The sequence below is a fragment of the Magallana gigas genome, chromosome 2, assembly GCF_963853765.1.
Source record: "Magallana gigas chromosome 2, xbMagGiga1.1, whole genome shotgun sequence".
NCBI classification, from domain to species: Eukaryota; Metazoa; Mollusca; class Bivalvia; order Ostreida; family Ostreidae; genus Magallana; species Magallana gigas.
The window spans coordinates 40,077,801-40,101,738 of record NC_088854.1 but is presented as its reverse complement, the minus strand read 5'-3'; the positions used below and the strand labels follow the sequence as shown (position 1 = coordinate 40,101,738).

The following is a 23,938-nucleotide window of genomic DNA, read 5'->3' as shown; positions in this document are numbered from 1 at the left end:
TGATGTAAAACACGGGTTATTGGACATTGCAGGCTAATTTAAGAATAGATGTACAAGGGCACACAAAATAAAAAAAAACAATATTACAGAACTCACTGTTTTGGGTAAATACTGTACAAAGGTAATGGTTAGAAATTGTGCATGTTCTACAATTGTACTTTTACATGTTTGTGTATATATAAGAAAAAAATTGAATATTTTAAGTTTCCAGCTTACTACATATCCACTGTAATGTTTTTTAAAAAGCAATTTATAATACGTGTACGAAAAAGCTACAAATTTTTTCATTTCTAAAATGCTCGCTTTTCTTACCATCTGAAGGTCTCCGATGCTAAAACAGAAATAAAGAAAAAGGTGAGGGGTCATTTACATCTTTACCACATTCATTTTAATATTGAAACATGTATCTAAAATGATATTTTGCAGCAATAAATTATGTACATGTAATTAAGAAAATATATATGGAGTTTACCTTGATTGTATTTCTTCGATCAGTTGTAGAGTTTCATTGTCCCGTTTCACTTCATTTACATAAAGAGACAAATCCTGAAATCATTGGTAACACAAAAATTATAAATCCAATGTAAACAAACAGTACAGTAAACTAAAGTTAACGCAAAGTTTAAATCAAACATTTTTGAAAGCATTTTAATAAATTTCAGCAATATTCAAGCATTCATCTTTGAATGGAATAAATAAAATGCCTACTCGCTCGCACGAATTCATTGTGAAAGTTCTAAACCAGCCAATCACAATCAGGCATGCAACTCTCTTTTAAAGCTCTGATCTTCTGAAAACAAATTGATAAAGTACACGTACCATCATGGCCTCAAGACCTTGTTCTAAGGAATCTTTATCCTCAGCTTGCTTTCCTGATTGTTTGATCAACTCCTGAAGAAAATTATGAATTAATTAACATAGGACTCCCTTTCCATTTATACAATACATTGTAATGTACATTAAGAGATGTTTAATCATAAAGTTTTTTCTGGCAATGTTATTGGCTAAGTGTATATTTAAACAATAAAATGCTTTCTTTTGTGATTCATTCGGGATATGAAGGTAGCAGCATTGATGATCGCTACCTTCATAACCCGCATGAATCATAAAAGAAAGCATTTTATTGTTTATATTTACATCTTTCTTTAACTAATTCATAAATTGATTATGAAAAGTTAGTAAAATTCACTAAATTACTGCTAATGTACATAAGTACGTTAGCTAAAAGAAACAGCCAAATTGTCTCCTCTGAGACTTTGAGTCTGGCATCATCATGATTATTTTGTGCAGTCCGTGATTTTACTTAGGTCGCTGTAGCTTCAGACCAATCGATAAACAGGGCGTGTCAATTTCAGTCCTGTCACTTTCAGCCGCTGTAGATTTAGACCAATCAATAAATGGGGCGTGTAGATTTCAGTCTGGCTGTTTCTATACAGCTATGAATTAACTATAACTTTCCGTAAGAAATAGAGGAAATTATACTTGGTAGATGTAAATATATGCATATCACGCTGAGATTTTAATGTGGAAGAGAGTATGTTATAGTCAAAATACACATATACCTGTTATACTTGGTTGGTTTTTTTTTTATATTTTCAAAATGCAAAATTCATGAACATATAATGCATTTTTAAATTTCTAATTAAAAACATGAAGATATACAATGTTTGATCCCACTTCTTTTGAAAGCCAAAATCAATAAAACAATTTTTCATGGGAAATAAAGGCTTAGTTCTGTCATCATAAAGATATACTATGCATCTAATACATATATACTTACCCTTAATAATAAGTGATATTTTAGGACTCTCTGCATTGGAACATGAAGTAAATCCCTAAGTTTAAATTTTCCATCATTTGCCAGCCGTTCACAAGTCTGTCAAATATAAATCATAAATACCATAGAATGGGTTATACATATGAAAACTTGCTCAATATTTTTAATCTTTCTTTAAGCCATCAATTTCCTTTAAGTTTTTGCTCTAATGACGCTAGAATTGACAGAGGTTTGACATGTGACCCTCCGATGCTTGTTTAGTGTACACAAAACACAGTTCTGGTAACAGAGATAAAAAATAGTGCAACACGTATGAGTATTAATACTTTTCATATATATAGTGTATAAAAGGAAATATTCACACCTTGTTGTCAGAGGGCGAATTTAACTCTATTCCCCCTGAAGCATTTTACCCTTTACCCCCTAATGCCACGATATGACGCATTGGTCATTTCCCTAATGACGACTTATGACGCGTCCGTATAGAACCCCAATTTTCTTTGTTTATTTTACTTGTCTGAAGCAAAATTGAGTGGCAAATAACACCTAATGGTGTCAACCTTACACAGATGATTATACACAGTCAGGTTATGCAATGGTTTGACAGATATCACGTGATACACACACCTGTGAAGTTTAAAAAAATGGCGGCATCGGACGATCATGACAGAGATTGGTTTAGATATTCTAGATGATTCTGTGTGTTTAAAATTACTCCCAAGTGGAAATAAACATGACCAATCCACTTCCTTTGAAGTTTATGACAAGAATTTGGTTGATTAGCAGTGAATTAGGGCTAATTCACGACACCTGCATGACAACAACAATGGCGGCCTCCGAACATCGGCACATGTGCATTGCGTCAGCCTGGGCATAATCTAACTTATAAATTCAACACATTAACTGTGGATCTTTCCCAGTATTTTGTAGTTATACTGTTCCATAAAATTATTTAAGAAATAAAACCCAATAGAAACTAATATACAATGCTGTATATGCTATACATCGGCGAGGGGGGGGGGGGTGCCAAAAAACGAAACTTGTCGAAGTCGGTAAATTATTAGCTCATACCTGGGTCAGAACTAAATGTTTTGAAATCCCCCTTTGAATAGTATAATGTTTTGACTGAATTACAATAACTATTTTGAAATAAATATTGCTTTATACATGTAACTGTGCAGACAATAGATACAAAAGTGTACAGGTATTTTTACCTGAATTTCTGTACCTTTACTACAGGTATCTGATATAATTCATATAAAAAATAATTATAAATGCAAAACTTAGAACAATTCTGATTGCAGTGATACATGAACCATGATAGTTTGATAAAATATTACTCTAGGGATGAATTTCTATACTTTTGATTAAATCTTGATTGTTGTGTATTGGTCTCAATTCGCAAGATAAAACAAGAAACAAATTATTCAAAACATGAAAAAATATTTTTGAACAATATTTGATCATATGTTAAAATTTCATTCATTAATTTTCATGTTTACAGTAATTTTTTTTAACATACAGGTAAAATTACCTGAATAAACTCACCTAATTAATTTCTGTTAATTTATTTGTGTACTCTAAAGTTATAATGTTAAAGTTCAATCTTTCCCGATCACAGTGGTATATCATATGGCATGGTCAGACAATAATTCTTGTAAATAACTATAGTAAAACAATACCACTCAAACAGTGAAAAAAGCTTCAGGGGGAAGCTAAGAAAACCTTATAGGGAAATGACAAATGCGTCATATGGTGGCATCAGGGGGAAAAGAGTTAAGAATGGGCGAATTCTATGTCGCAAATAAAATTTCTGTTAACACAACTGTAACTGGGTGAATTCAAGATGGGGCAAAACCATTTGCGAGTGTAAAAGGGGGAAAAAAACACTGCATCCTGTATACAGTATATTACAACCTTAGATTTTTTTTGGGTAAATAATCATTGTTTTTGCTTGAACTTGCCTCTATCTGAGTCCTAATGTTTTCATTCCTCCTGGTAACCTCTTCCAGCCTTTCCTGAGCTTTTGGCATGTCTGAACAGTAATTTCCATACAAAAGTAAACTTTTCTTATATTTCACAAATACTTCCCCTATTTTGGGTTTTCCACTAGTGCAAGCAGATTGCAATTCAGCTTGAAATTTTTCATGAACATCCAGAAGCTTCTGCAAAAAGAAACAAAAACAGCTTTAGTATGTACAAGAAGTTGAATATATACATAAAGTGTTGCAGTGTATCTACAAACAGTAGGTGAATTTACTTACTTCTATGTGTGCAAATATGACATCTCTGTCCGTTTTTAAAATGATATCTTTTAAAGGTTTGCTAAATTTCTAAAAAAACAAAGAAAATCATGATGAAATGTTTTGCATTATTTTGTGCATTTTCTTTTTTTCATTCATAACTACATTTAAAAAAAAACATTTTCTACAAATCTCCAATATTTAACTGTAAATCTAGTGAATGGAGACACAACACATTTTGTAGCAACGGCTTTGTTAATTATGAGTTATGTATTATTTAATTCATATACCAAATGGATCATGCGCAGTGCATCTACATAGTTTTTCTCTGTATCATGTAATTCCTTAATGCAATAGTCTCTCTTTGTTACTGGGGCTGGAAGCTCAGAAATCTGAAGAATAAGAAAAGGCAGTTACACAATTTGATCTTATAAAAATCTTTAGGATATAAAAAGGGCAGACATCATTTGAACCTACATAAATCTGAAGGATAAAAAAGGCAGTGCATTGTATCATGATTATCTCCTGCATTATCTAGCAAATTTCACACATTAACTGATTTGTCTGAAGTAATAATAAACAACCTTTAGAGTAATTTTGTTATCATTTATAAAAATAAAATACAAAATGTTAAACCATCGTCGTTGAACATCACATCAAGAACTGTTCAAATGAAAAAAACTTTAATAATAACACTGGTACAACTAGGTGTATTACACAAAGACAAAAGATTCTACATTAAAAGAAGAAAATATTCATTCAGGAAGACATGAATCAGAAGAATTTACTAGGAAGGATCACATATGAAGAGGGTCTTTTTAAGTTTTGCTTTAGGCCGTATCTTTCATATTTTACTAATTTATTATTTATCTGTTTCTGCTGGCTTCACCAAATTACAGTCAAACTTCGTTATTTTGAAATAGATGGAACTGTTTAAAAACTACGAGTATCCAGGTATTCCAGATATAAAGGGTAAAATACTGAAAAAATAAGTGGATGGGAATTACGAATCACTTCGACATATCTATTGTATTCAAGATATCAGAGTTCGAGATATCAAGTTCAACTGTACATTTTTTTTATCATTTTTATTTCAACAACTTATAATACATAAACTCTCTATCATCATTTATTTCTCAAATGGTGTAAATATACTACAGTAAATAATTATAATAAATCTATTAATCTTACACTTGATTCTCGCCTATTCCTTGTACTACATAAATCTTCATAAATTTCATCATCATCCTCTTGATAAACATGATCGTAGATTTCTTCGTTATCATCTAGGTCATGATGTCTATCAAACCAAACAGAAGAAAAATGCATGCGGGGAACAAAAATAAAAACAAAAAAAACACATACAAGACAAAAAAAAAAAAACACATTATAAAAGGACACATTACTGGTACTTTACATTCATAAATTTAAAATACTTGCAATTTTTCAAGGCCCAAAAAAAATAATGTTTTGTTTTTCTGCAGGCACTATTCAATGTGTTAAATATCTTAGCACTGATTAATCCCAGATTGTAAAGGAGAAAAACTCAATGTTTTAATATTCAAAGTTAAATTGAGTAAATTAATCCCTTGCGAAGAAAATAAAATATTTTATCCCTGTCATAATAAATTCTGTAATTTTTGGCCTGAGAAACTTGCAATATTTTTTTCTGGCCTTAATTATCAAATAATAGTTATTTATTCTTAACTTTTGATAGAAATGTTCAGACTGCTAGATAATTTCATGAAATACTGTGGTTTCATTAATGTTCAAGGATATTAATTTTCATGGATAAAGTGAAAATCACAGTTTCCAGGATACATAAATTCGTGGCCAATGACCCTTTCAATACTAAATGTGGATAGAAATTGCACTTCAATGAACTCTTAATTTCGTGGATCAACCAAATAACGAAATCCACGAAAATTGGTATTCAAAGAATTTTGATGAAACCACAGTACCTTAAAATTATCATTTATACAAAAAAACCTTCTTAATAATGCACCAGTGATGATTTATCAATATTAACTTACAGTGAAACATACACAATAGAAACTAAATACTTCCAACACCACCAAAGCTGAGGGAATGTGAACTCAACATAAATTCAAAGCTGCTACAAACTCAAAACTGAAGAGGGGAAAATGATGATTGGAATCATCATCAAGTCACATGACACTGTGCTAGGTCACATGACTTTCTGTACCTGAGAGTGAGACGGTTTTAGAGAACAGAGATCTTGATAAATCTTTTCATCTTCGGCTTGACTGGAAACATGGCTATATTCATCTGGCATTTCATGGCTCCTGTTTAGGTGAACATTGAGTTGACATGTAGGTATTCTTACCATGCCCCAAAGTCAACGGGTACAGGTTTGTGTAAATAATGTCTACTGTCAACCACTATTTTAAGCTGAAACAAGTTCTTATCTTTTCTGCTAAATTATTTCAGTGACAAAATGGATAGAATAGACAGAAAGTCCATGATAATTTTCTTAAATATGAAGTTTATAAACACTTAATATTGGATATACATGTAACTAGCCCAAAGGCCGAAATGTTATGTTGTATTTTGAAATCACAGTCATGGTACAAGTAATACTTTAGAATCATAAAATTTTAATATCTATAGGTAACTATTAGCCACAAATTTTATAAATGTATTGACACACTGTTTATAAATTTATGAAAATCATCTCTTCAAGATATGTAACATTCCAACCAACCTGTAAAATTTGAAAATTACACAAATGGCCCCACAAGTCTATACTGTCCCCTATATATTACTTCAGCTGAATGTTTGAACTTACATGTGTATATGTACTGCTTACAAAAAAGTTATGGAACCATATTTTTGCAAGTTAGATCAAAACTGATCACTTCCTCAGAAACAGTAAACTATTTATCAAGATTATTTTGATTTAAAAGTCCATCTCTACTACCAAAAATCATATTCCATTAAAATCTAACTCTTGTTGTGTTTAAAGGAAAATCTTACTCCGTTTGAAGACCAATCAAATTCAACATCGGATGCAGATGGAAATTTCCTGAGTTCTCACATATGCAGTATGAGACAACTCGTTTGCCGAGTCTTACACATGTGAAGGAGAGTTAATTACACATTACCAAATAAAACTTACAATGCTAAGTCTGGAAGATTTCCATAGATGTCATCATCATCATCTTGGTATCGCCGGGGCGGTGGCCGATGAGAGGTCTGCTCGGGAGGAAAACCACTACAAAAGCATCAAGCTGGATCAGCAACCAGCACACACATATATCACACACAGAGGCAATGGTCCTCCAGCAAAGCATATGCACTGCCATTAAGTCACAAAGTTTCATTCTAATGGGATGTTTACTTGTCTGGTAAACTGCCAATTTGCACAGTTAATGTGCTTGGCCATTCTTCTACAGAAAACTGAATTTCTTATTTCTTATTTTGATTTTAAAGATCATACAGCTACATCATGCTATTCTGATGTACATGTAGTCTAAGTTAGTTTGATAAGTTAATACAAGGAGACGTGATCTCCTGTAACTCATTCTAGCTTTCCTAAAGATTTTCTAATCTGCATTGTCAATCAGACCTTGTTAAATAAAATTTTGCCCACACTATTTTTTAATACAATGTATAAATTAGAGACAATGAAAACAATAAAAAAAAAAAAAGGTTTTTCCATATACACCAAAAAAAAAACCAAATGCACTAATGTAAAATAAATCTTACAATACAGTCCTGTATTAAATGGTTTTTAATAATATAGTCATCATTTAAATTTCATCATGTTCATACTTCCATATATTTATTTATCTTTACTTCAAATCACATTATCTTTGAATTTGTATCACTATAAGAAGATTTTGTGGATCTCATGTTTAATGATAATAAAATCAGATATTTCACTATCTTCATACCATTCCGAAATCATTGAATTCAAAAACATACATGTATATCAATGATGGTTTTGGCAATACTTTTATTTCAAACTAGCCAATTCGCCTACAGCAAAATGCTAAGTCTAGTGTAGCTGTGCTATGCTAAAAAGGTCTAGACTAATATTGCTTGCATGCCCAAAACTGTGAGCATGTTAAGAGTGTATTGCTGTATACACTTTCTGTTTCACGGTGGCATGCCACACAGTTAAAACTTGTTTTATGCTGCAGCAGTTTGAAGGAGCTACTCACTTGGCTAAATCTTCTAAAGAATTGTAATATTCGTGATCACATGATCGCGAGGATGGTGGTTTAAAGCCACTAAAACAAAAGTCAGTTGAATGAATTTCAATTGTCATATTGAGGGAGTTTATAATAACAATCTGAGAAGATTGTGCTTGAACTGAATTGTTATGTGTGTTCGCCATCGACTGCAATAAAATACACAGGTGCCAGAAGTTGTTCGTGTGTATTGCAGTTCTTTGGTTTTACTTAACATGTAGTTTCCAATATGCAATTAAAATAATTTGATTTTAGCTGATGAAATATTTGGAAAACCATTAATTAATAGTTTGTACATACCTATGTCTCCTTTTGGCAATAGGTGTCTTTGAAAGTTTTGATAGAGTGGTCAAAACCTGAAAATTCATGCATTCTTTATTTTACAAAGCAGTACCACATAAAACCCCTTAAACATTACAAGCATAATTTTCATTTCTCTTTACAAAACTAAGTAACTATAATGATTACTTCATTAAATTCAGACTTTACATGCAGATATTCATCAAATACCCCCTCATAACTAAAGTTCATGAACAGGTATAGTATTTGCTTGACATACCTTTCTGAAATCCCTGACCTCAAATAAGTCTAATGGGTCAAACAAATCTGAGGTGCTCAAACCAAAAACTGACTGGCATGACTGAAGAAATGTTCGAATATTCTTCAAGCACAAAAACTGAAAAAGAAGGAAGATTCATGAGAATAAACTTTGTGATTTTCCAAGAATTTAATGATTAAATTAATTCACCTTCACTTTTACCGATACACATGTACCAGTATTATAAGTGAATATATTTATGTACTGCATTAAAATATACATGTAATGTTCAATATTGAAAATCACAGAATAAACTTTAGAAACACTCAGAGTAAGTAAGCACAAACTAAATAAATTGGAAAATTCTGTAAACCTACAAATAAAATACACTTCACATTCACTTTTTTCAAAACATGAAAATGATGAGTTGATGAGAACTACTCCACAAAAATTATGAGGTAACAAAATGAGCAAGTTGTAACTGATTTTTCCATACACAATTATGATAAAGATTAATAAGAGGTAACAGAGGTTGCTCTTCGATATCTATCACACATATAAAAAATAATTTACTATAAGGCATGTTTTCCTTATATTCATGTATTACTTATTAAGAAGTTGGGGCTATATGGACCGTGGATATCGGCCTTCATAGCTCAGTGCTAGAGCTCCTGCCTAGAGTTGCGGGACTCCCAGGTTTGATTCCTGGTTTTCAGCCATACGTTTTCAATATGTATATGATAATTCTTCCTTTTATATTACATTTGGTGCCGTGACCAACCCCTGGAAATAACAGGTGAAAATCCTGCCAGGGGAAAGAGCCTGGGTTGATTTTTGAGGGCTAAGATCATTTAAAGTAACTCCATACTTGTAAAACTCTCTGATGAAAGTTGAAAAACAGAACTGATTTCAGTTTAATAGACTTAAATTTCATCAATTATAAGAAAAAATATACATGACATCACACTTTTTGGGATGTCAGATAAACATGAACTAAAGCATAATTTAGCATCAGAAAACTGTACTTTTTTGTTTAAAGTAAAATATTTGTAGGCAGAAACTTGTTTATCTTGTTAAATTTTATTGTCAACTGTGTCAGAAAAGTAAAACTACAAACACATTTTAAGATTAATTGTTGGAATAAGAAAAATTATAGCATTTAGTCATACAACTGAGAGAACAGTCAGAACTAGAACTGTCCTAATGGGACTAATACCCCCGCTAGGCTAATTTCAAATGGGACAAATAATTGAATTGAATAATAATTAAGGTTTGGAACACATACAAAAAAAAAATTCTAGAATTGTAAAAAAAAAAAAAAATAGTTAACAAAGAAAAATTAAAATCAAAATTGTCAGAATTTCACTGTAAATACATATCTATAACAGTAATACATTTACAAATGTATGTATTTGATGATATATTTTTTTAATTTAATTGATTTAAAGAAAAACCAACAAAATGACAATAACCCCTCCCTTTGCAGTGAATAGAAATACCAGTAGCCAAGCAATGCTCTTCTGTTGATAAAACTTTCAATATCTTTCTAATAAGAGTCTTGACAGATGCAATTAGTTGTTTCAAATTTTCCTCACTTTCTCCTATGGCACAATTGAACTCCATATCAGAAAATTGATCCCATAGGACTATGATTTTCTTTGATGAGCTTGTTAAATTTAATAAACTCCCAAAACATTACCATAATTACCATACTATGTAAAAATATGTAAAAAAGAAAATTTAATATTACAAACAATTTTAAAATTGCCAAAACACTACAATCATATCAGTAATTTTGAATTTCATTTAAATTAATGCCCAATAGTGTCACTTCATCAAATTACTTGACAAATAAATTTAAACAACCTCTAAAAATAGTTTAACTTCTTTATTAATAATTATATTATTTATTTCCTTATAATGATAGACCTTTTGGTTTACATGAAACAGTTTTAAAATAGCCCCAAAACCATCACCAATTTTACAGATTATCAATTTCCCCTAAACACATGCTCCATCTGAACCATGGCTCAGATAATGGCTCCCTTGGGACACATGAATTCAGCCACACTTGTCTTTGATGTTCTCATTAGCTCCTAAGAATTTATCATTGACAAACAAAAACTTTGCATTGTCAGTTGATAGAATACTTATAAAAAATAATTTTTTTTTTATTAATTAAGACATAAAGGCAAAAAAACTCCATCTGGATGTATTTATATAAATATATTTTAGAGTGTTTTCTATTAATTAATTAATAAAATCTGTAAGGATTACCTCCCTTACTTTTCAACATTAGTGTACAATACATAGAATAAGGAAAATGAAAACGGTCATAAAATCATTAAATCTTGTCTGATCTTAAAAAAAATTGCAGTTGCACATCTTCAGATGGTGTTCAACATATGTACAAATTTTCAAACTGTTCCATGCAGTAATAAAAAATTCTATAGGGGGGACAAAGTTGCGTCTACAGACAGACGGACAGACGGACAGACGGACGGACAGACAGACGGACAGACGGACAGGGTGAAACCAATATACCCCCCTAAACTTCGTTTGCGGGGGTATAAAAAGAGTTATTTCCCCTCAGCATAAATAAAATGTATAAAAAGGAATAAATCAAGGTGCTAAAATACCTTGAACTTAAGGTCTTTCGATTGTCGTGTGACGTCATTATGAGCATTCCGGAATATTTTACCGTTATCGGTTATAATAATAGTGTTATGTGGTGCATAGTTTTGCCAATATTTCTTGATTTATACTTGTGTTTAACACATTTTAAGCTATGTAAAGGGAAATGACACCAATGTTTAACAATTCATAGAGAGTAGTTTGAGTTGAAATCGCTGAATTCAATGAAGAACTGATAAAACCGTATATAGGCAAACTTGACAGAGACCACAATTCATAATTTTTTACCAGGCAAGGTAAACATTTCTTTGCAGATTTCGATAGGATATATGATGAATTACAAATGTACCAATTTTCAGTGAGTTTGAACCATTATTTTAAAAGTTATAGACGTTTTGTGTTGCTAAACTGTACTTATTCGTGGTTGAAAAATCGTATCAAAATGCACTATAATGTGATAGCTTTCATACTGGCAATTTTTAAATGGCCTTAAAATGTTAAAATACTTAAAATAAAGGATTGCGATTAATTTCTTTTAAAAATTGCTTTATTATATCGAAATTAGTTAAAATAAATGTGATGTTTGATAAGAGAGCAGTCGTTGCTATAACTGTCCTGATAGTGTACCTGTGTTAGCTCCTACAGCATGAACAAAATATTTGCAAGATACCAATATTTAACTTCAATTTTATTGTTTGCATATTAATCATCAAATTTAAACAAAAATTACACAGATTAAACCATAAAAACATCGAGGGTGGAGAAACCTTAACAGTACTTCTAGTTACTTCCATGTGATTCTATTCACATAAAATATTAATATAAAACTATCTTGGACAAATTTTAAAGAATTCAAAGTTTTACAATAAAAGTATGACATCACAGAACACTGGATCTACTTTAAGGAGGGAGGAGTGTAGTAGTTATGGCTATATGGACCGTGGATATCAGCCTTCATAGCTCAGTGGTAGAGCTCCTGACTATAGTTGCAGGGGTCCCAGGTTCGATTTCCGGTCACACCATATGTTTTCAATATGTATATATGATAATCCTTCCTGTCCTATTACATTAATTTGTAAAAAAAAAAAAAAATTGTTTGGGTTGTTTTCTGTTTTCTATTATAAATTCCTGATAATTTTCTCTGCAGGTATTTTTATTCATAATCACAGATATAATTATGAATAATAATTGCACTTTCCAGTTATACCTATATTTACTTATGTACAAAAAATATGTATAATATGTATAATACCCAATTACCCATTATGAAACACTTTTTTAAAGCTTCAATTAGATTTGTTAAAGTCAAAGACAGTGTATCATATGTAAGCTATGCTATTTTCAATTTTGCTTATTAAAATGAACTATTGGAATGCCACAATTTAAAGAACATTGCTGCATTACATAACTTTTTTAAAGAGCATGACTTTAAAAATCCTTAATTGAAATTATATAACTACTCCACAAAAAATTATCTTTATTATATATTAACTTTAATTCTATCAACATGATCAACAACCTCATTGAAAAATGTGAAAAGGATTTTGAATGACAAAATAACAAATATCTGAATTCTTGTTTTGTTTGCTAATGGTGTTTAGTGGTTTTTGGTTCACTTTGTAAAACCAGATAAAGTTTGCTTGAAAAGTTGTTGTGCGTAATTATTATTTTATTAAAGTAATAAACACTCACTGGCATTTAAAATTATTTTACAGTTTTTAATAATCATTAAATCAATGGTTTTGAACATTAAAACAGTATGATAGACATTCTAGTTTCACACAAATACAAAACATCCTTTTAAAATAGTCTATATGCATCCGAAATTTGACTGACTAAATGAGGATGTAAGTTATGTCCCTATTACAGGTGTGATGAGTACTACCGTTGGCAACTAGGAAGTAATCGTTTTCATTGTATTTTACATAACAGAACAACCAACTTATCAAAAATTTCGAGTAAAAAAAACATAAAGCACAAAAATTATTTCTGACTTAGTTTCTTTTTTTCACAGAATATAATTTTTCATGATATTAAAGCCTTTTTAAAGAATACACAGAAGCTTTCCTGACCTGTGACAGCTGAGGCCTTTGGCTGAAATCTTTCAGATCCACTGAATTAGGTGACAAGGTGTTTAAAAGGTGACATATAAGCACTCCATCTCGCAAAGTTTGGGCTAAGTCGAATGCACTTGCATCGGGCTGTGTAGCTCTGTGTTCTTCGGGTAAAATGTTACATCTAACGAGCCAGTCAACGCAATGCCTCCATTCCTCCATCGCCATTTTGAATATACTTCTCGTTTAATTGGGATTCCCCATACTGTGAACTAAAACACATAATAAATTGTGAAAAAAAATTATCGTGAATTAAAATGAAAGTTTTTTCGCTCGTCATCATATTTTATGTCACAAAATTATATACAATATTCAATATTTATACGAAACCAATGAAGTAGCTCTATATTTAAAACGACCTTGACATTCATAGCGCGTGTTGTCATGCAAAGTGCTCTCCCTTTGCAAATTCCCTAAGCAATGCTAAGCGAATGAGAAAATCACAGCGTTGTCAGTAGATTAAGTTTTAGCGTTTATGGTAAGAATTTTTTAGTATTAGATATTGTAGAATAGAAAATTGATTGTGTTATGAAAAAAACTTTAATGATAATCTGTTTTTCACATAATAATATTTAAGATATCATAATTTAACCACATTAATACAGTATCAGAGACAAAACCAATAAATAAATACCATTAGTTATTCAACTCTCTAATTATAATATACTTTAGTCTCAAATCAACACAAGTTAAGCGGACACAACATTATTTCATTTTAATTTACAGCAGATAATGCTTAATTCATTATTACCATATAACCAGAGACATAAATATGCTATTTATGTCTCTGCATATAACTGATATAAAATAAGCCAATTAAGGCACTCAAGTTAAGTAACCTCAAGGAATTTCGACTCCGAATCTGTATATATAAGATTATTCATGCAGTGATATCAGAGACATTAATAAGAGAGATTGGCATCTGATCGAAATCTCGCAAAATCGCACGGTCCCTAATTGTAAAGTATTCCGAATTTAAATCAGTATATCTTTCTAATAAATCATGATATCGAAATATAAACAGCTAAAACCTATTACCAAAACATTCAAAATGTTATATTTTAATGAGTTTATGTCTCATAAACAATATTAAAAGAGGAGTTTTAGGAGGCAGTTGGCTACCCGTCGTCCGAGATGTCGCCAATGACCTATGTTTTATAGCTGGCCAATATATTTTCTATATATTAACCTTATTTTTCAATTTTTGTTTGAAAAATGTCTAAAACCTATGCACATTGTTCATAAAAACAATTGACCTTTGGTTTAAGATCATTATCTCAGTTTACTAATATGTAGTTCTCAAAGTAAGGTTGGTCCCATCACATTTTTCAACAACAAAACACTAATAGCGGAGTTGCCAATCTCTGTTATTTATGTCACTGGTGATATATTCTCATTAAAAGTCCCTTTGAAACTCAAATATTTATCTCATAGTTGAATACAAAATTAGCAATTAAAAATTATAAAAGCCCCAGTGGGATTGGAACTCACTAGTTTCAGATTCGTATGTAATGCTCTAACCCATTGCGCTACACTCTGAAGTAACTGATGTGGGAACGAAAAAAAAATTTTAATTATAATTTATTTGATTGTTCATTTCGACAGGAAGTATGTCATAATATGGAATACATCAGCACCTCTACTGTAGTTAAGGTGGTATGGAACCTTAAACTTAACTGAAAAAAAAGGCAATTTGTTTTCAAATCTGAGCTCTCTTGATTTTTGCTTTGCACAAACAATTGAAATCATGTTTAGTCTTTTGTATATTCATGTATATTTGAGATTTTTAGAAAATTGTTCAATGCGTTAATGGTGTACCACTAAATCGTAATGTTTAGCCCATCTGGTGTCCTGCCTTTTTCTATATAAATCTCTAGCTATTAATTAATGGTCATTGATTTTAAAATCTCTTTTGCCTAAAAAGTATATTCAATATGAATTACTTTTTGACTTACTTATTACATTAAGATTGAAATGTCCTATTATTCTGTATCCTCATGAGCTTAAGAACTTGTTCAACATAATTGACTAATAATGCTCCAAATAGATGTATGAAAGCACTTGGGATTTAGATGTACACCCAGTAATGTGCTTAAAATTTTCCTAGTCTTTTCTGGAGTAAAACCTATGTTTATCTTGAGAAAACTTCCTTGTACGCTTATATATGCTTTATATGTATACCAGTAATTTCCCAGTGTTGCATACTTAAAATGCATCATAAATAATAACCTTGTAGGTTTTGATTATTGATTTTTATGCCCTATTGCTACCATACCTGTGACTTAACTAGGGCATATCAACCTCTTTCGCCCATTCAGGTACCGCCCTTTACATAGAACCATTTAACAAGACCTTGGACTTGGGTAGTTGTGTCAGCAGCCTGTATATTTCACTGCTTGCCTCTTAGCCATGGCTCTTTGAAATCAACAAGATTTGTCTGGCTTTTGAGCTAAGACTATGCAATCAGTGCATATTTCGCTTTAAACCGGGTCATTTTTTACTTGTTTTGATGCAAGAAATAGATAGCTACATCCAACCAAAAGTCCAAGGTCTTGTTAAAAAGATTCTAATATGTTTAAGTCCTTGTTGGATGTAAACTTTGCATATACATCCCCATGGATCATGTGGATAGCAATGCCCCTTGACCTTTGAGCTCTTCACAATTCAGTTTTTCTGCAGATACTTTTGAAATAAATACAGAGATGAAGTGGGGAGTTTTTTATTGATGACTTGTCTTAGCATGTAAATATTTTTAATATTTCAAGTGGTATGGCATTCTTATCATTAAGTTAAATTTTTACATGGATACTTCAAAGATTTTAGTTTTGTTTCACATTGTAATTAAAGCCAAGAAGGTTTAGGGGTTTAAACATTTACTAATATACAATTTAAATATTAGATGCATGTATTTGTTAATTACACTGTACTCTATTTTTAGATTTTAAAGTTGTACTAGCAGTTTATTTATTGATAGCTGCAATTTGCATCCTAATCGAATCATTTAGTCTAAAAGCATTCATTTCATATACATTATACATGTTTCTCCTAGCTTTCTCAGCCCTTAATTCAACCCACAATTCTTCTCTGACGGATGCAGGATATTGTCAAGCCAAAAAACTTCATTAATCTGTATACTAGGTTTTTGTCGAGGCCAATAAGCATTATCCATATATTTATCTAAAGTTTATATCCTGATAATCCAGCAAATTTAATTTTCAAAAAAGAATGAACCGGTATGTGTATCAGTTTTATATTGTCTTTATTAATAAAATCTACAGTATTGAAGTTTTTGAGAATTGGTTTTATGAAACTGTAAGTACACGACTCTATTGTCATTTGAATAAAAGATGGACAGATGGGCTATACCCATATAAAGTATATGCTGTACATGATATCCCCAAATGACTGAAGATAATAATAGTTTGTCATTTTGATATCCCCAACTGACTGAACACTTAAATACTTTTTGTATATGCATAGCAATACAAGTGTAACATAGTAATATATAAACAGTTCAAGTAAAGTGGTTTGTTCCTCAAATCTATAACTGCATGTCTATTATTAATATTGCAAAAAAAAATATTGTGTGATTTAATTATATTATAAAAATTGTTTTTCCTTATGATTCACAGTATCAAATGATAAAAGCATATTTTGTTATCTGAATACAATGCTATAATAAAAATGATATTTTCCTGCATGAATCATTTCCTGAAGGCAATCTTGGCTTTATATACATGTATGTAGTTTGTGCAAACAAGCCTATATAATACAGAAAAACATCATTATTCCGCTAAAATGTTGTCGGATTTGGATTTGCTGTGAGTGCATTTTAAAAGGATGTGGATTCATTAGGAGTTTTAATTTTCCCTGTTTATGTCACATCTTTGTTGTGAATTCATGATTAAAAAAAGGAAGTTAAGAGATGGCTAGATGGAAAACTGTTGTAGGGGTAAGAATAACAGTTTTACATTTGTAAACCTAACATTTTGTATGACAGGGTCCTTTCAGTGCTTCTCTAAAGATCCTTTATGTCTTAAGATGGTATGTCAAAGAAAATCATGCTGTGAATTATTCAGCTTTTCAAGTATGGTTTAAAAAAAAAAGGAATTAATATCAGATAATGTTTTGTAATGATAGAGCTAGTTTTATCGATATTTTTAGGGGAGGGGTGGGGGTGAGGGGAGATGCAAATGTACTACTCACCCTGTTTGACTAAACATCCATCTGGATCTGTAAATATGCCATCTGTTCTTGTATATTTCACATTTAATGATCTAGGGATTAAACGTTCACGCTACACTTTTAGGCCGTATCCTGTGGATTTTTTTTCACCCATTTAGTCAGTGTTTCCTGGTTGGCTTTTTTTTGTGTGAGTATCTGGCTGATGGTTTTACTTCTCCAGATCCTTTTCATTTAAAAAAGTTTGATCATCAGCCTTTCTTCACTTGATGCACATTTACACAGACTGTTAATTGATTAATTTCCTGTGTGCCGTGTTTCCAGATTGAAGTGAAGTGGATACAGCTTCCAATCTAATACAAGCTCTAGCTTTTTCATACATGTAATTATTATTTTGTGTAAATAGAATTAGTTCAGTAACACTCCCCACTCCGCATTGCCGGTACAGAACGGAGCACACAAAATTTCATATCTGTCTGGAAATCATTAAAGCTTTAAATAGAAGATTATCATGGGGAATAGTACATCATCTATATATTCATTAGATAAGCTTATGATACTTCAGGTGTTTGGTTATAAATCTGAGATAGAGCTTAATCAGTTTCTGATATACCCATACCTGTTTATGTATATATCCGGTAGACAAAGATAAAGGGAGCACCTCAGGCAGAGTAGGGGGAGGTTTCTTATAATCTCAAACCACAGCTTCTGTTCTATGGTGGAGTCGGCACATCAGCAGTATGAACGGAATTTATCGTAAACTTCCCACCGATGAATTTTTTTATTATGTGGATGGCGAGGTAGGGAATCAATGCGGGACTCGGGTTTTATTTAAAGACAAGGTGGTGGAATACTAAACTGTTCTTAAAAATGGTGTGTTTGTGTTTATCAAATTATCATTATATAGTCAGAGTTCCACAGAGCCTAATTTCCATGCAAACATTTTTGTTTTGAAGCATGACCATATTGATTGAATTATAATTACATTTACTATAGTATAAAAGTGTTGTTTTCTGCTTGCAAATGAGGAAAACAATTAATTTAGTCAAGTTGTAGGAAAATAAATTGATCCTCATTTCAACCTTTTAATTGTGATCTAATTTAAATGCAATGTCATTCATGTACCGTATATGTATTGTTAATACATGTGTATTCTCAGACAGTGGAGCTTATATATATACATGGACATAATTATATCTAAAAAAAGTATATATTTCATCTGGTGGTATGATGTTGCATGCAAGAGCATTTTATTTTCAAGCAGTTGGCCCCCTTTTCGTAATGTAATTATCTTTTTAAGTGTCAATAAGTAATGATAGCGTAACTATTTTAAGGATTTAATGAGCACATTGGTTTTGTACACAGATCTTGAGATCCATCACTCTTCCAACCCACACTTATTTTTTAAGGAAGTGCTGTATATAAATATAGCTCAATCAATTCAGGGAATTTGAGGAATGTATTTATGAGCACATATTGCTTCAGACCAGCAGATTTATAATATTTTACATCACAGCGTAAATAAATTTTATCAGTTTTATTAGGTAAAAGTTATTTTAGGGGTTGTGTAAGAATTATTTTGACATATGGTATGTGTTACACGGGAAGGAGTGTACAGTGAAGAATATATTTTATCAAAGAATTTTGACTTATATCTTTAATATTTACACAGTTTTTATTTTCTTTTACTTAACAGAATAAAAATGCTACCTCTTCCTCAATGAGTACCCAGCCCTCTTCCTTCTTCGAATCCTCCTACTTCATCCATCAGAGATATGAAGACACGGCTATAGTGGTATTCCAACAACAGCAGAGGAAGAAAAGGGACTCTACTTTTGAAATGAAAAGACCTGTCCACAGGGACCATGAAGCCGATAAAAGACATGTAGAATTGGGACATTACGGAAACCCAGGAGTAATTGTGAAGGGAGAGATTGCTAATACTAAAGTGCATGTGGACAAGAGTCCGGTCCAGTCGACTGTGTGTGTTATAGTATAATGGCTGTTTAGTGTGTAGGAACGTCTGTGTTGCATGCTGCTTATTTGGGTTTAGGTTCTGTGTGCATGTTAAAGTAGACATTTTATTACATAATCCAGAATTTATCTTATTTACAATATTTTAAAATTAGCTTTGTTTCTATGTGAACAATGGAACTTCATCCAATACTAGAGAGGGATACTGTCCCCAATACTGGGCTATGGTATGTGTTGTCTGCTTTGGGAGACTCTCCCTCAATTCGTGTTGGTCACACATGCACTCATGTTAAAGGATTATCAGATGGTGACAATGGAAAGCTGTATGTGATAGGTGGTGCTAATCCTAGTGGAGCCTTCTGTGACACTTTTGTACTTGATCTCAATACCATGATGTGGGACATCGTAGACTACCCAGGGTTCAGGGCAAGATACGAACATGCAGCCTTTGTTCCGCAATCAGAACCAGAGAAAATTTATGTATTCGGAGGAGCAGATCCCACGGGAAATATGAATGATATTCAGGTGTTAGATACTGCAACCAACTCCTGGTCCACCCCCAACATAAGTGGCACCCCACCCACCCCTCGCACATACCATACCACTGCTGTTGTGGGGGACAAGTTCATCGTGTACAGTGGGGGACACAGCGGACCTGACCCTGTGGGGGACAGACAGGTCCACTGCTTTGATGTTAAAACATCCTCGTGGTCCATCCTTCCAATCAAAGGAGACTCTCCAAAGCCTCGTCATGGTCATGTGATGGTTGCTGTCGGCAATAGATTATTCATTCATGGTGGAATGGCAGGATCTGCATTTTATGATGACTTCCATCTTATGGATCTTGATAAAATGTCTTGGTCTAACATTCGACGGAAAAAGGCAACACCATCAGCAAGAGCAGCTCACAGCGGAGTGGCAGTGGGAAAAGACATCTACATCTTTGGCGGAATGAGCAGAGAGGGGGCACTAGATGACCTGTATAAATGTGACACGTGTAAGTGTAAAAATGTGTTTCTTGTTAAGTCTAATCAATATGCCATCAATAAGTAATGTCCTTGACTGGTGATATTTTTAGAATTATTTGAAAAATTGTAACCTCTTTAGATTCACCACTGAATATATCAGTCATATAAGAATGATTTTGTGTACATATTTATTAATAAGTAATCCTTTTCCATTTCAGCTTCCATGTTATGGACTAAAGTAGAACTTCAGGGTCCCCCTCCTGCATGTCGACTGGACTTTGGTATGTGCCAGGTCAGTTTATTCCGGAGCCTGACGCGAGTGACTGATGACCAGGACCTGGTCACTCAAGTTCAGCAGACAAAGGAGATCCTGGATCGTGAGTTGAAGCCTGGGAGTGCTAGTTCCAGGGACAGTCGCCAGGATACAGGATCAGGTACAGTACAGTATGCCAAAAAAAGTTGGCTTCTTTTATTTCAAACTGGTTCATATTTTAATTACTTAAGTTATATTCTGCCTATTTCTGTTTGTTGATTACCTGGTACTAAATTATCAGTGAAAGCAGAGCAGTGAAAAATGGTTTCCTCTTTCCTTTTGCTTGTCAAGATATCTCGCATAGTTTAACGCGCAAATTGATGCCCAGCCAGAGTTATGGCCCTTTGATTTGAAATTTCTCTTCAGAATTTATATTGGTCCTTTTCTCATAATGATCTTACATGCAGTGAGCTTAATTTGGTATGAAGTGCATGCACTTATTGTTTAAATGCTCAATATTAAATTGGTTTGCCGGCTTGGATTCTTGGTCAGACTGACCTATTTAGCAGTGGTTGCTTCTGATTTTAAGAATTTATTATACATTTTTTTGTCAATTTTTTTTAAAACACCAATGAAAGTTTAAGTTTGATTTCTGTTAAGTGTGATCAACAAGTGATAAGGTAGATCAGTTTAATTTTTTTTTTTATATAACACTTTTCATTTAAACTTCCTTATTCATTTACATACAATGTCAAAAAGTGTTATCTATAGTGCATTTTATTTCTGACCACATATATATACATGTATTTTATGTTTTTCAGAGAGCTCCAGTGTGACTTACGAGATCCCACAACCTAACACCGACGATGAGGATGAGGAAACACCGAGAGCAGAGGGCGCCACTGCCTCCCTGAATACTCCCATGTCCGATGGCAAAGAAATGAGATTTCTCTTGGTTCATGGTGGCATGGATACAGAGGGAGAAATATTTGATGATGCTCTTGTTTTATTAACTGAACAACCAAATTGATATAGAATAATGATTTTTTTCAATTCCATTGAACTTTTATTCATATTAGCACATACCGTAATAACATAAGTTGCCAAATTTTGTGATATATTATTTTACAGCATAAATGAACAAATTTGATAGTTGATACAGTCACAAAATACATATTTTGTGTTAGATGATTTAATTTAGAATAAATTATTCTTTTTAAATCTCTATTATAATAATAGAGATTTAAAAAGAATATATATTTCATTTTGTGCAGTTTTTTGTTGTCCGTATCCATATTCTTTGTGAAATGACGATCACATTGTAAGCTCAGTTGATGAAAGCATTAGCTATATCCGTAGTTAAATTACAAATCCATTTAGCTGTAATAAGGTGTGAAAATCACCTATCATTTTTTAAAGACAGTTGTGTATACCCCGCTTATAGATGGCTTCCACCCTTTACCTGTGTCATTGTCTTAAGTCAGTCAGGTGTAAAGTCCAGCTACACTGACTGTCGCTTGGAAGAGATTATGCAATCAAAACAAAAGGCTAGGTGATTTTCAATGAAATCTGGGTGTAGCATTTTACTAAAAACTGTCGCATTTAATTCTGAAAAAGCGACAAATGCGATGGGCAGCGTGAGCCCTGTTATTATTGATTTTTTTATTCAGGAAAATAATTTTGATATATGGTATGTATGCGTGTATATATGACAAAGGAAGAGGAGACTGCCATTGATAAATTGTCTTTGAAAAATACTGGACATATTATTGAAATGTAACAATGAACAACTACCTTATTTTCAATTTTTCATCTAATTATTGGGGGGGGGGGCTTGTCTCTTGATCTGAACAAATATGAAAGCTTTTTTTCCGAGGATGCTTTGTGCCAGGTTTAATTAGAATTCAGCAAATCTATGTACCTGTAGATGAAAAGTTAACACTAAGGGCAAAGTTGATGGTTCAGGTGAAGTAAAAACAGATGATAATCTAATGCAGTATGTGCTTGTCCAGTTAAATAATGAAACAAAAAATGGTCAAGCTCACATACCCTGCCCTCCACTTGACAGTGCAACACATCATGAATGGCAGGGAAAATGTAATTCAATAAAGGGGCATAACTTGCAAAAAATCAACAAATACTGTATATACCTTTTTTAAGCGAGTACTTATTTATGCGATTCCGCCATTTTGTATCAAATCGTGAGAATATAAAATCACAATCACCAGTTTTTGTTATAATTTCCTATAGTTTATAACTGTCTCAAATATAAAAGCAAGATTTTAAAATTGGCGGAGGTTGCCTCGCGATTTTACGCGGAAATTAATTCCTCGCGTTTAATTAGGAATTTACAGTAAGAACTTTCTGCGAATATGCACATATCTATACACTTTAGTAATATTTTGTCTATAAAACAACCACACAATTCTAAAATTCCCCCACAATAATGAAAATTAGAATTTTCTGGTACATATCTAAACATTGTGTAAGAATCACCTACAGAGATTCTCAAAATACTACGGTTTAAGAAAAACTGCGCTTACAAACTGCATGTTAATTACTATATTCAATTCACGGCCAGAATTTTAAGTTCAAATGGCCAAACTTCCCAGAAAATAATTGAGTAATTTACTGGTAATATGCACATCTACACATTCAGTCATTGTGTCCTAAATATACCTACAAAGTTTGACGTAATTCCTTGCATCAGTTTAAGACAAGTTGCGCTTTAAAAAAAAACAGGACTCGCAGACTGATCATGACTAACTTACTGATGGACGAGTCAAAAACATAATACCCCTCACAACTTGTTCTGCGAGGTATAAAAACTAAATTGTTTTACAATTTTTTATATCAAATATTACTTATTTAAAACGTACTATTAAGTAATCAGTGCATTGATCTACTGGTGCATGACTGCCTAAATTTGAATTACAACAATTTAAGAAGGCAAATCAAGTCCAATTTAAAAATTTAGATCATTGAACAACTATCAATTATTTCAATACCTGTACCAAAATATTACCGACTTTTAATTC

The 23,938-nt window shown here is 32.2% G+C and overlaps 2 protein-coding genes across 18 annotated transcripts in view; one reads left to right on the top strand and one right to left on the bottom strand.

Annotated features, from left to right (window-relative positions):
- The window catches only part of LOC109617076 (guanine nucleotide exchange factor VAV2), a 40,235-nt gene extending 21,981 nt beyond the window's left edge, over nt 1-18,254 (bottom strand). The window contains exons 1-15 of one of the 14 annotated variants that reach the window (XM_034444401.2): nt 17,730-18,254; nt 13,482-13,728; nt 8,797-8,913; nt 8,538-8,593; nt 8,208-8,276; nt 7,160-7,255; nt 5,212-5,320; nt 4,311-4,412; nt 4,042-4,110; nt 3,742-3,942; nt 1,781-1,876; nt 820-891; nt 473-546; nt 313-331; nt 97-111 (exon numbers count right to left, since the gene is read on the bottom strand). In XM_034444401.2, coding sequence (XP_034300292.2) covers nt 97-111; nt 313-331; nt 473-546; nt 820-891; nt 1,781-1,876; nt 3,742-3,942; nt 4,042-4,110; nt 4,311-4,412; nt 5,212-5,320; nt 7,160-7,255; nt 8,208-8,276; nt 8,538-8,593; nt 8,797-8,913; nt 13,482-13,691 — 1,305 coding nt within the window. In that variant the 5' untranslated portion in view covers nt 13,692-13,728; nt 17,730-18,254. Of the gene's footprint in view, nt 1-96; nt 112-312; nt 332-472; nt 547-819; nt 892-1,780; nt 1,877-3,741; nt 3,943-4,041; nt 4,111-4,310; nt 4,413-5,211; nt 5,321-6,226; nt 6,327-7,159; nt 7,256-8,207; nt 8,277-8,537; nt 8,594-8,796; nt 8,914-13,481; nt 13,729-17,729 lie in introns of all 14 variants that reach the window. The other 13 variants (XM_066076578.1, XM_034444394.2, XM_066076569.1 and 10 more) reach the window with 13 other exon arrangements.
- Nucleotides 13,870-22,164, top strand: LOC105345071 (rab9 effector protein with kelch motifs). 4 transcript variants are annotated; one of them, XM_011453049.4, is made up of 4 exons: nt 13,870-14,001; nt 19,402-20,676; nt 20,866-21,081; nt 21,722-22,164. In XM_011453049.4, exons 2-4 carry the CDS (start codon nt 19,854-19,856, stop codon nt 21,928-21,930), a joined length of 1,248 nt encoding a protein of 415 aa, XP_011451351.2. In that variant the 5' UTR covers nt 13,870-14,001; nt 19,402-19,853; the 3' UTR covers nt 21,931-22,164. The 4 variants fall into 4 exon arrangements, with proteins under 4 accessions (XP_011451351.2, XP_011451352.2, XP_065932653.1 ...); XM_011453050.4 differs by lacking the exon at nt 13,870-14,001 and adding an exon at nt 17,266-17,475; XM_066076581.1 differs by lacking the exon at nt 13,870-14,001 and adding an exon at nt 18,349-18,505.
- The last annotated feature ends 1,774 nt before the right edge of the window (nt 22,165-23,938 follow it).